The sequence below is a fragment of the Patagioenas fasciata genome, chromosome 12 (assembly GCF_037038585.1).
Source record: "Patagioenas fasciata isolate bPatFas1 chromosome 12, bPatFas1.hap1, whole genome shotgun sequence".
Taxonomy (NCBI): Eukaryota; Metazoa; Chordata; class Aves; order Columbiformes; family Columbidae; genus Patagioenas; species Patagioenas fasciata.
This window is the reverse complement of record NC_092531.1, coordinates 6,726,619-6,738,154: the sequence shown is the minus strand read 5'-3', so window position 1 is coordinate 6,738,154 and position 11,536 is coordinate 6,726,619. Positions and strand designations below refer to the sequence as shown.

Sequence of the window (11,536 nt, the reverse complement as noted above, 5' to 3'; positions counted from 1 at the left end):
TGGAAACTCAGTGTTATCTGGGACTGGGAGGAGAAGGATGGAAACCCCCTCAAATCAACCCAAAAAAATGCCCCAGAAAGCTCCCAGCTAGAGGAGACATCCCCAGGGATGCTGGCACCATCTCAGGACCTTTCAAGATGGACATGGGGACAACCCATCCTGCCACCCACCAAGGAACTGGAGGTGGTTAATGGCTTCATTAATGATACCTCCTGGCATGTCATTAAAAATGGCACTGGCACTTAATTCAGGCTGTAGATCAAAGCCCCAAAATGAAATCCCCTCCCTAATCTGGGTTTGATACCAGCACGCTTTCCCTCGTCTCGCTGTAAGAGACATTTTTCTATGGAAATGCAGAGCCCGGCTTCATGCCCAGCAAAGGACAACTAAAAATAATCCTCCACAGGTGATTTAGGAGGTGCCTTCCCCAACAGCCCACATCAGACCCTACTTGCATCCCACCAACGGGATTAACAAGCCCAAATTTCTGAGCAATCTCTGGCAGATGACAACGTCTCTTTGGGATTTTGCTCTTCATTCTGCTGCTCAAGGTATTAAAAGAGAGGAGAAACCGAGGGATCTCCCCTTCGCTGGAGTGTTTTTTCCCCTTGCTGGGTGAGGGATGACGGTGGCAAAGTGTAAGGTATCATGGCAGTAACAAGGGACTAAGGGACAAACAGGGCAGGGCTGAAAGGGGGACATAAACCTTTCACTCTGGGAATTTCAGTATTTAAACCAATTACAGCTAAAGCTGCATCCCGGAGACCACGCCAAGCCCAGAAAGCAGTGTCCGAAACAACCCCCGAATTTATTTTGTCAAGGCACAAAAGTCCCCTTCAGCTTCTGGATTTTAAATAAGGACAAAAAACAGCAGAAGAGCCGAAGGGCACAGTGGGGACTTCGCCCACTGGAGCAGGACCAGGACACGCCACCCTGGATGGGGCTTCGGGAAACCTGGTCTAGTGGAAGGTGTCCCTACCCATGGCAGGGGGGTGGAACGAGATGTTTAAGGTCCTTTCCAACCAAAATCATTTATGATCCTATGATTCACCTGTCCAGCAGGTCACCCCCAAGCCCTGCCTTTTAACCACCCCTCAAGAAAATCCCCCAGGTTAATTTGAGGCAGGGGATACCCACCCTAGTGGGATTTTGCATTTAAGGCAAAAATAAAAGTCCAGTGGGAGCCACACTGGTGTAACATGAAAAAATAATCGTCCCCATAGGTCCCCAGAATGACACATTCATTGGGGCCAAGAGCACGGGCTCTGTCCCCGCTGTGCCTGGGCATCCCGCAGCTCCCATCCATCTTCCCAGAGCTCCGTCGGTCGCTCCCAGGGACCTCGCTGAGCACACATCACCCATCCTGAGGCCTCTGGGCTTGGAAAAGGCACCGAAATTTGCCCTGGAAGGCACCTGGAAGGTGGCTTGTTTGGCTGTGGCCACCCAGGAGCAGGCACAGAGGGTGCTCAATTGTTCTCAGCCCCACATGGGGACGGACAGATGGACGAGGAGGAGCCTCCACCCGCGTTACAGCATCCCCGAGAAGGACGCAGTGGTCTTCAGGGTTCACCGGGGATAAAGAGACGCAGCCTCTCTCCAGCCCCAGGGCACCCCAAAGACACGGCTGGGGAAGGTGGAGGGTGACAGGGCCTGGGACGAGGGTGGCAGCAGGTCCGTGCCCTCCCCAGGGGACCCCACTTGTCCCCAACTAGGGACATCTCAGCTGGACCAGGGTACAAGGTGCTGCTTGGGGGTGTCCCAGCTCCCGTCAATCAATTTCTTGCTCATTATCTGAGGAGAGAAAAAAAAAAAAAGACTAAATAAAAATTGGCAAAGGCATTAAAAAGAAGAACAATACACAAGTTAATGAGTTAATTTGGTCACCGGCAGATCTGGGCTCTCCTTGCCCTGGAAAACTGGGATCCCCACTCCCAGGGCCTCAGGCAAATACAACCAGGCACATGTAGGGGTGTTTTTATCCCTCCATCCATCCTCCTGGCTAGAAAACAGGCAGCAAACCCTGGGAAATGTTATTATTCAGGCTTCGTTTCTGCTGCAAAAGTGGTTGAGGAGCAAGCGGGAGACGTCTTGCACGCGAGGTTAAGCAAACAGGCTGCATCGGGGATGAAAAGCCGAGGGGCTGGGAAGCCAAGCATGGTCTGCAGCGGCTGGCGAGGGGTAGATAAGGGCAAAGAGGGGAAAAAGAGAGAGGAAAAGTGGAGCAGGTTGATGCTTTGCTAACCGAGTGAAGGGAAAGGGAGAAAAGGCTTTTAAAAACCCATCGGGGTGGCAGGAGGGGGAAATTGCATTGGAGAGAAAACAGGGCTGTTAATAAAAGAGGAAGGGAGGGTTAAATTAGCAGCAATTCACTAGCAGTAGAGGCCAAGCCTCTGCCTTTAATAAGAAAGGAAATAAATTAAAAAGATTTTGATCTTGGGAGAAGGATGAGTCGGGGAGGAGCGGGGCTGACCAGGCACCGGGCTGGGATGGGTGATGGGCTGCTGGCAGCACCGAGGTTGGGAGAAGATAACGAAAGAAATAGGAGCTTTGACTAATTCTCATGAATTTCCACCAGTAATTTGGTGCCGGGCTGCTGGTGGGGAACTCTGCATGGGGAGGGATGAAGCTCATGCCTCCCTCTCTGCAAGGCAAGGATGGACCCCAGCAATTCCCGTTCTCTTTGCAAACTGACGGCAACACTCAAAACCAGACCCAAATTCCCACAATGTCCCGGGCTGGGCGCTCACCGTCTTTGCTCTCCTTGCTCTTCAGCGGCTGCAGAGCTGCAAAAACCAAACCAGCATACAGTCAGTCCCCACCGCGTGGGATGGGGGAAAGCAAGGAAATGCCTCCCAGCCCCATTTTGGGGAACCCACCCCGGTTGCACCCACCAATTTCCATCTCAAACCAACCCCCAGTCCTGAAATCTCCCCGGCAGCGAAGTCAGCATCCCAAGCAGGTTTGTTCTTGCAGATAGAAGCAATCACTACACGTATAATTAACCTGTTTAACGACACCAGAGCACTACAAGTGCTTTTTATTACACGATAGCATGGCTTATCATGGAGCTGCCAGCCTGAGGTGTGCATGGAAGAGCAGGGAACATGCACAGGGGGGCTGAGCATCACTGGAGGGTGCAAAGCATGTGAGTGTTTGCTGGCATAGGAAACAGTGGCATGAACATACGCTATAAGGCATATATAATAATATTAACTAATAACAAGTATATAATGAGTGTCATTCACCCACCTGTCTTGGACTCTTCCCCCTCTCCGATCTGCTCCTCTGTCCCTGCAAAAGAGGAAGCCGGAGTGTGTGAAGCATCTGCCGGGCTTCACCCCACCCTGAACCCCATTTTCCCAGGTTTGGTGGGTGGCCCTTAGACCATCACCGTCCCCATCACTGCACATCCCGGGCTCTGCTCAGGACCAGGCGCTGCTGAGCCGCTGGTGATGCTCGGAGAGGAGGCGACTGGTACCCACGTGCACTCAGCACCCTGTGGAGGGTACTTCCCCCATCTCAAGGCTGTGCAGGGTCCCTGCCTGATTTCTGGCTGACCCAGAGCCACAGCAAAAGGTTATTGCTGAGGGCGTGCAGCTGTCAGTGCAAAACATCGCAGGCTGGGAGCCGCGTCCTGATGCTAAAGGACTGAGGTCAGCTGGCCTGGGGCCATGGCTGAGCTTCACAGCGCTGCAGATCCCCTGGCCGAGGAGAAAATACTCTGTTACAGAGGGAAAAAATACAAATATATATATATATATTTAATATATATATCCTGCAGATGGTTCTCTGCAATCTGCCAGGGGAAAACCCTCTTGGACCCCACCGCTGGGGACACCCCACAGCCAGATATCACACCCCCTGGCAGAGAAAAGGGGAGCGAAGGGGGAGCCCCCAGGCCCCGCTGCACGATGCTGGCAGGGAAAGGCTTTGGCAGGAGGTGGCGAGAGAAAATAAACAGGGGAACGTCAGCAAAGCTGCTCCTGCAGCCATTTTTAAAACAGCAAAGCCTCCCCTTTTTGTGCAAGCATCTCTCCGTAATAAAAATATAAATTAAAAAAGAAAAGGAATTCAAAAAGCAAACAGGAAAAGGATGCAGAAAACAAGAGCATGGAGTATCTCACGTTATTTCCACGTGTCAAAGCATGTGGCGTTTCCACAGCGGCACCTTCTCAGAGGAGATGCTCCACATACCTCCAGGTGTGGGTACCACAGAGGATGCTCGGAGCAGGAAGATGAAAGGGGGAAGATACATTGGGTGGCAGGAAAACCAGGTATATGTTTGAAAAAGCCACCTGGAGTGATGTGTGCAACCAGCACGCAGCCAACCCCAGCAGCTCCAAGCATCCCTTCATCCTTTAAAAGATGCCCCCATCAAGAAAAACCCGTGCCAGGTAAAATTTGCCCTGGCTCCCCCATCCATCACCCCTTGCAAACCCCATCTCTTTTAGGGGGGAAAGTACCTGCCACGTTACCTGCATTTTCCTCCTCTTCCTCGCAGCTCTCACGGATTTTCTTCTGGCACACGTACGCCAGGACAATGAGCAGCCCCAGGACACAGATGGCGAGTGCCACCGTCACCCAGAGAGCCACGGTGGGGAAGCGGGGGTGTTGGCCTGGCAGGGAGGGGGGAACAGAAATACCATCATGGTGAGCATCACTACCGGACTTAATATTGTTGTTCTTTGAATAAAAACTTGTTCCAAACCCTGCCCCTCCACAGACGTCACCCCAAGGCTCAGCATTTGCCCGCACAAAAGCTCCTCCTCTGCTCCCAACTAGCAGCATCCATGCGAGTTTTCCTGCAAGAGTTTGATGCATCCAGCCAAAAAGTTTATGCTCCACCAGGGACTCACCTTCCCAATCCAGTAAGTGCAATACCAAGGGCAATTAAACATTAATTAATGTTTCCAGGGAGAGCACAAGGTTATAAAGAGCTCCAGGAGGGCAGTGGGAGGAGCTCCAAGTGAAGGCACAAGGATGAAGGCACCTGAACTCCTCCAACTTGGGTGTGTGAAGTAGGATTGTCGCAGCTGAGATGGAGAGCCCCAAATGGAGAGCATTGCATGGCCACGTGCCAAGGAGAAGACAACTACCGTGCCCTGTGCTGGCTTTCTGTGGTGGTTTCAACTTGGATGGGGCAACCAGCAAAGCCAGAGACTAAGAACTAACAATGCTAGTTCTAGCTGGGACGCCAGCATGGGGTGACAGGGAGGACAGCACAACTCTCATAGGTCCATGGGGAGAAATGTAGAGCAGGGATATGGGGCAGCAACCTCCTGGGTGGTTCTGGGTCACATTAGGGATCCTGGTACCACCACAGTCACCTTCTTGAGACAAAGCCCATCCCGTCCTTCCCACAACTTGGGCCCTCGCTGGCTCACCTGTGATGGTGACGGAGGCACGGGTCTCCTCCTGCAGCACCGGGTTTCGCACCAGGCAGAAGTAGGTGCTGCTGGGTTCCACCAGCACCTGGAGGACACTTCGCACATCAAAGAGACCTTCCTCGTTGGCCACCTGGGACGTGGTGATGTTTTCCGTGATGTTGCTGCCCTGGCCATCTTGCCAGAGGACGCTGGCCTGGGGGTAGCCACGGGAAGCGTGGCAAGTCACAGCCACAAGGTCTCCTGGCTTCAAGTCCTTGTTGGGCTCCAGGTACATACTGGGCTTGGAGTACGGAGCTGCAAAGGAGAGGATAGTCAGCACAAGACAATGGAGAAGAACAAAGAAGCAGGATCTGGAGTAAACCAAGAGGCTGAGCAAGCCCCAGGACAGACTCTAAGACGACCAACAAGCTGAAGCCTCTTCAGTTTTCATTCATGTACGGCCATGCTTCCAGGTGGCACCTCCATCATGGCACAGCGGGGAGCACCTCCCCCTGTCAGCAATATTTTGGGAAGATGAAGCTGGTTGGTCTCTATGAGAGACCTGACTTCATGGGGTGACCACAGCAAGGGTGGAGAGAGAAAGAGGCTCCACAGAGGAGCAAAGCATGATGAAGAACCCTTCTCTGTGGGGGAGACATGGAGGGACACCCCAGCTCTCCCATCTCTCACCTGCCACCTGCAACGTCACGGCCGCACTACTGGAGTCCCGGACGAAGCAGGTGAAGCTGCCTTCATCTGAGACCTCCACACGTCGGAGGAGCAACGAGACATTGCCCTGGGCCAGCTGGTCATAGAAGAGGGCCGTACGGTTGGCGTAGTCCCCGCCCTGGTCTAGCAGCTGGTCCCGGCCACCGGAGAAGCTGTGGACCAAGCGCTTGGTGTCCGTCAGCTGCCAGATGAGGGTCAAGTCATCGAGGCTGAAGTTGGCGTCAGGGGAGAAGGAGCAGTCCAGGGTGGCATCTTGGCCAAAAAGAGCCACCACAGGCTCATCGGGGACCTGGACCTCCATGGCACCTGGGGGATGGTGCAAGGGCAAAAGCACATAGTGGTGAGACCTTAGAGAATCTACTTCCTTAATTCTCCATTCATTTAACATCTAAGCAAATCGAGGAATGCCCACGGGAGGGACCTGTGGGCAGGTGGCATCTCAGGACCCTTCCTAGCACCTACCCCCAGCCAAGCCCACAAACCTGAGGCATCGCTGCCTTCAGCTGCGGCCATGGGCACCCAAACCTGCACCCCCCAGGACACACAGCCCATGTGGGAGAGAAGGTCGGTGGGTGACAGCGGTTGGGGGGGCAATCCCATGTCCCCAGGATGAGGCAGCTCTAGGCAGGCAGGCGCTAGATGGCACCAGTGCTCCAGCACGATGCCAACTGGTGTGCCACAGCAAGATGCCAACTGCATTCCAGTGCCACGGCACGATGCCAACCGCATCCCAGTGCCACGGTGGGACGCCAACCCTGCCATTGTGCCAGGGATCAGTGCCAACCATGCCAGGGCTGCTGGTCCCTTCACGCTCAGTGCCGGTCCCGTTGGCAGCGAGTGGTGATATCACCCAAAACAGACCCTGGACACCAGCAGCGCTTCATTCACCAGTTCCTCCCAACCCCAAAAGGAGGAGGAAAAGGGGAAAAAACTGACCTTGGACCAAGGATTTGCTTAATATTCTGACGTTAACAGAACAGAGCAAAGCTGTTACCTGCAGCAAATACCTCCTTGAGGATGAGGGCAGCAATGAGACATTAAGTTTAAAACAAGAGCCCTAGTGGGAAGGATGAGGAGCCACAGAAAGGAGGTGGGCTGCAGAAGACCTGCCACGGATCTCAGGCAGGAGAAGAGTGCTTGGGTAGCCTCCCTGGCTCTTGGCAGACTCAAGAGTGCCACATCTCCCTCTGGCTAATAATAAATGCCAGCAGGTTTTAGGAACATCGCCCAGCCTGGCTGGAATCACTGCTGAGCATGCCAAAAGGCTCCTGTCCCCACATCTCTCCCAGGCTGAGGTGCTGCAACCTGAGGGACCAGCACATGGGGACAGACCCAGGTAAGTCAGAAATTTTCAGGATTTGGTCCTCCCCCGCCTCTGTCATTCAGCGTTAGCACACAGGAGATGATGTCCCATGCTGCGAGGGTGGCCCATGTACACCAGAAGCCACCACACCTATGAGGTGATGCTCCGGGCAGCTGGAGGTCCACAAAAACAGAAGCTCAAATGTAGCTTTCTCAGGACGAACACTCAGGACTCCTCCTTTGGGCTTGTGACACGCAGACCATGCCAACCCCAAACCCTCTCCAGCCCCACTCACCTGCCAGGCCGAGCGCCAGCACTCCCAGGGCAAGCAGCGGGCAGAGCATCCTCGGCACGAGCAAAGCCGGGGTAAGGATGCAGACGCAAGTGCAGCTCCGGGCGTCCTTCTCAAAGGGAATCTTCTCTCTTGCGGTAAATGCCTTGAGCTAGGAAAGAAACAAGAAGGAAACACTGAGATGGCGCTGGGGAGCAGGGACAGAGAGCAAGAGAGGGCAGGAGAGCCATATGCCAACCAGACCCCCCACCCCGTCATAAAACGCAGGAGGGGCTTTGCCTGCAGCCTGGTACCGGCACAGGGAGCAGCGCAGCCCCTGCACCGGGCAGCCGAGGGACCCGGAGGCAAATCTTGTGCCGGAGGCGTTGGCCGGTGCCCTGGGGAAGCCACGTGAGCCTCTTCCCCTCCTCGCTGCTTCTCCTCCCCTTTTGTTTCTCTCTCTCTCAGTTTTTCCCTGTAGCTTTTGGCTGTTACATCCCTGTCCTCCAAGAGGAAGCAGCTCTCTCCCAGTGTCCAAAATGGCTAAAAACCAAACATAAGAGATTTGCGGATTCCTGGCTCTGCCAGAGGCTCGAGGACTGCAAGGTTCAGCCCTGCTCGCAGCAGGAAAGTCTCTGGCATGAGGTTGCCCCAAAAAATGGGGAACAAAACCAGAGCGTCTCAGAGCTGGGTGTGGGGAGAGGCAAGGGCAAGCTGCCCGGCACCGCTGGCTACCGTGGCTCGCTTCCCGAGCATCCCTCCCCGGCCGTGCCAAGAACTCGCCGAGCCCCTCGTGACCCGCGTTCCTCCCTCGCAGCATAAACGAGGTCCAGATATCGCAGCCGGCGTCACCGCTGCCGTGTCCCATCTCTCTCCCAGCACACCCCACAGCCCCGCTGCTCCGCCTGGAGCCTTTAGCAATGATGATTTTCAGTGTAATAGCCTTATTTGCAATTAATCAGCATTGTGACACCGGTTTCCCTGGGTGCAGCGGGAACAACCTCAGCCATTGGCACCTTCCTCCTTAAACCATCTTTAATCATGGAAATGGGCAGCCCCAAAGCTCTGCTCAGGTCCCAGAGGGGAAACTGAGGCACAGCTCTGCCCCAAGAGCTCTGGGGTGGCATCTCCTCTCCTTCCCTCCTGAGCATGAGGCTCCTTGGGGCAAAATAGATTATCCAGCTTTTTTTCTTAACCCATATCCCTGACTCTCGCCCATTCCCAAGCCGATGAGCCCGGAGGAAGCCAAACGCCAGGCAGCCGGGAAGGGAGGGAGCTGCAGGGTGATGGGGCATTGCTCGGCTGCCCAGTTACTCACAGTTACTCATCTCCCCTGGAGCTCTTTTCTTTTCCTGGTGATGCTAAAATAAATTCTATTTTACAGTTTTCATGACCTGCCGGACCATCTCAGAGGTGTCACAGGAAGGGGACACCCCGGTCCCCAACTTTCTTTCCACAGTTGGGAGACAGAGGGGGTTTTCTTTGTCTTTTGGTGGGTGTCTCACCTTTCCGTGACTCAGTTTCCCCATCTCTGCGATATGAGCCTGGCCAAAAGATGGGCTCTCCCTGAGCTTTCATCCTAAGTCAGGATATAACGAACCCCACAAACACGTCCCTTGGAAAAGGGACCCCCTCGTGCATAGCAAACCAGGGGGGCTGAACCCTCCATAAACCCAAGAAATAATTAAAACCCATTACAAAGCATCCGAAAACCATTACTGAGTCAGGCAAGCACCACTCACACCACGTGTGCCATTTGTTGCAGTGGGACCTCGGGGACCATACGTCACCCGTTCTCCTCTTTAATATTTACTATCATCCAGCCAAAACTCTGCTGTTTTTTTTTTTATAATACCTGCATTACCAGCTGCCAAATTATCACCCTCAGATAGGCGGAGATGTAAAGAAAACATCTGCTGGTCCAGGGACAAGTCCTCACCCACCGGTGCTGGTCGGTCCCGGCTTTTGTGGGTGCCCGGGCTGAGCCCCCAGCTTTGCTCCGCTCCTGCCCAGGGTTTGTGCCAGTGAAAAGCTCGGCTCTGCTCTAGACTATTTTTAGTCCCTGCTTAACTTCTGGGTGTGCAGCAGAAGCTCACAGCGGGACCCTGTGGGGATGGGGGACACGGCAAAGGAGGAGTGGAAGGATGGGGTGCAACCCCCAAATCCCGGGCGGGGATTTGGGGCGCGATATGTGGCGGTGGGAAGGAAGGGACATGGAAAACAGGCACAATCGCTTGTGGTTTTTGTCCCACGCGTGGGGTGGGGTTTAGTTCTATACATTAAATATGGCATTTTCAATTGGATGGCTGTCTAAGCACCCGGGGACGCTGCCGTCGCTGCATCCACACGGTGGGGACACCGCCTGCCCTCTCGAGAGCTCCCCGCACCCCCCCGGCACCGGCTCCCGGCGGGAGCCTCATTCATTTCGCCCTCCCGGAACAACGCCCCGGGGTCTCGAACCCGTGACCCACGGGAGCAGAACCGGGAGCGGCGGGTCCGTGTCCGTCCCGCTCCCCCCCCTCGCCCCCCCCCCCGCCGCGCCGGGCGCGCGCACTTACCGGGCAGGCGGCGCGAGACGGGCGGGAGCGCGCGCTCCGCCGACGGGCGGGGCCGGTCCCGGGGCGACGGCCACGGCCCTGATTGGCTACGGCCGCTTCCGGCCGGGTCCCGCCGGCGGAGGAGGAGGAGGAGGAGGAGCCGCGGCCGGGAAGGACCGGGGGGTGGCGGGGAGGGGAGTGCGGGGGAGCACCAAGCGAGAGGTTTGGGGTGCACAGAGATGGGGAGTTGGGGGCACCGAGCCAGGGGATCGGGGGGCACAGAGATGGGGGGGACTGAGCCAAGGGATTGGGGTGCACAGAGATGGGGAGTTGGGGGCACCGAGCCAGGGGATCGGGGGGCACAGAGATGGGGGGGGACTGAGCCAAGGGATTGGGGTGCACAGAGATGGGGAGTTGGGGCACCAAGCCAAGGGATCGAGGGACTGGGGACCAATGAGCCAGAGGAACTGGGGTACATGGGGCCAGGGGATTGGGGGGCACTGAGCCAGAGGGAGTGGGGTGCATGGGTCTGGGGCTTTGAGGAGCACCAAGCCAGGAGATTGGGGTATACGGAGCTAAAGGGTTGGGGTGCACAGAGCTAAGGGATTGGGGAACACCCAGTCAGGGGACTGAGGTGCACGGGGTTTGGGGGGTACACACAGAGCCTGGGGACTGGCATTCACAGAGCTCAAGGATTTGTGGGGCACAGAGCCAGGAAACCAGAGCATATGGAGCTAGGGGGGTTGGGGTGCTTGGATCTGGGGTACACACAGAGCCAGGGGTCAGGGTTTACAGAGCCAGGGAGCCAGAGTGCACTGAGCCAGGGGATGTTGGGGTGCACAGAACTGGGGGATCAGGGTGCACAGAGTCAGGATGTGAAGCCCTCCAAGCTGGGAGATTCAAATGTGCACACCCAAGGGGCTGGGGTGCACAGAGCCAGTAGATTGGAGCACTCGTACCTGGGGGTCTTGGGGTGCGCAGAGCTGGGGCTTTGGAGCCTTCCAAGTCAGGGAGCTGGGGTGCACGGAGCCGGGCTGTGGTGAGGCAGGAGGGCTGAGCCATCACGTCTGGGGAGAACAAAAGGCAGTTGGAGTTTCCCCTGCGGAGCCGAGGCCACTTCCTGGGGAAAAAACTGGCTAATGCTTGACCCACAGCAGCTGCCCAGAGGCACCAAAAACCACACACTGTGCTTGGTAGAAAATGCTGCTGGGGCCTAGAGGGGGACCCCCCAAATACCTGGGAACCGCAGTGCTGGAAGGGTGTCCCCCAACTAGAAGAGCATGATTTCAGATGCATGAGGCATCAGGGCAGCCTCCCTCCTGCATCAACG

General features: G+C 55.8%; 1 protein-coding gene across 2 annotated transcripts; it reads right to left on the bottom strand.

The window, feature by feature from the left end:
* Positions 1–789: 789 nt before the first annotated feature.
* Positions 790–11,273, bottom strand: CD276 (CD276 molecule). Of its 2 annotated transcripts, none has more exons than XM_071813742.1 (8): positions 11,166–11,273; positions 7,694–7,841; positions 6,057–6,401; positions 5,385–5,681; positions 4,464–4,616; positions 3,250–3,291; positions 2,748–2,783; positions 790–1,791 (listed from the first exon to the last, which is right to left on the bottom strand). In XM_071813742.1, the coding sequence occupies exons 2-8, from the start codon at positions 7,740–7,742 to the stop codon at positions 1,769–1,771; spliced, it is 945 nt and encodes a 314-aa protein (XP_071669843.1). In that variant the 5' UTR covers positions 7,743–7,841; positions 11,166–11,273; the 3' UTR covers positions 790–1,768. The 2 variants fall into 2 exon arrangements, with proteins under 2 accessions (XP_071669843.1, XP_065703860.1); XM_065847788.2 differs by lacking the exon at positions 11,166–11,273 and adding an exon at positions 10,228–10,453 and having other exon boundaries at positions 4,476–4,616.
* Between the last annotated feature and the right edge of the window lie 263 nt (positions 11,274–11,536).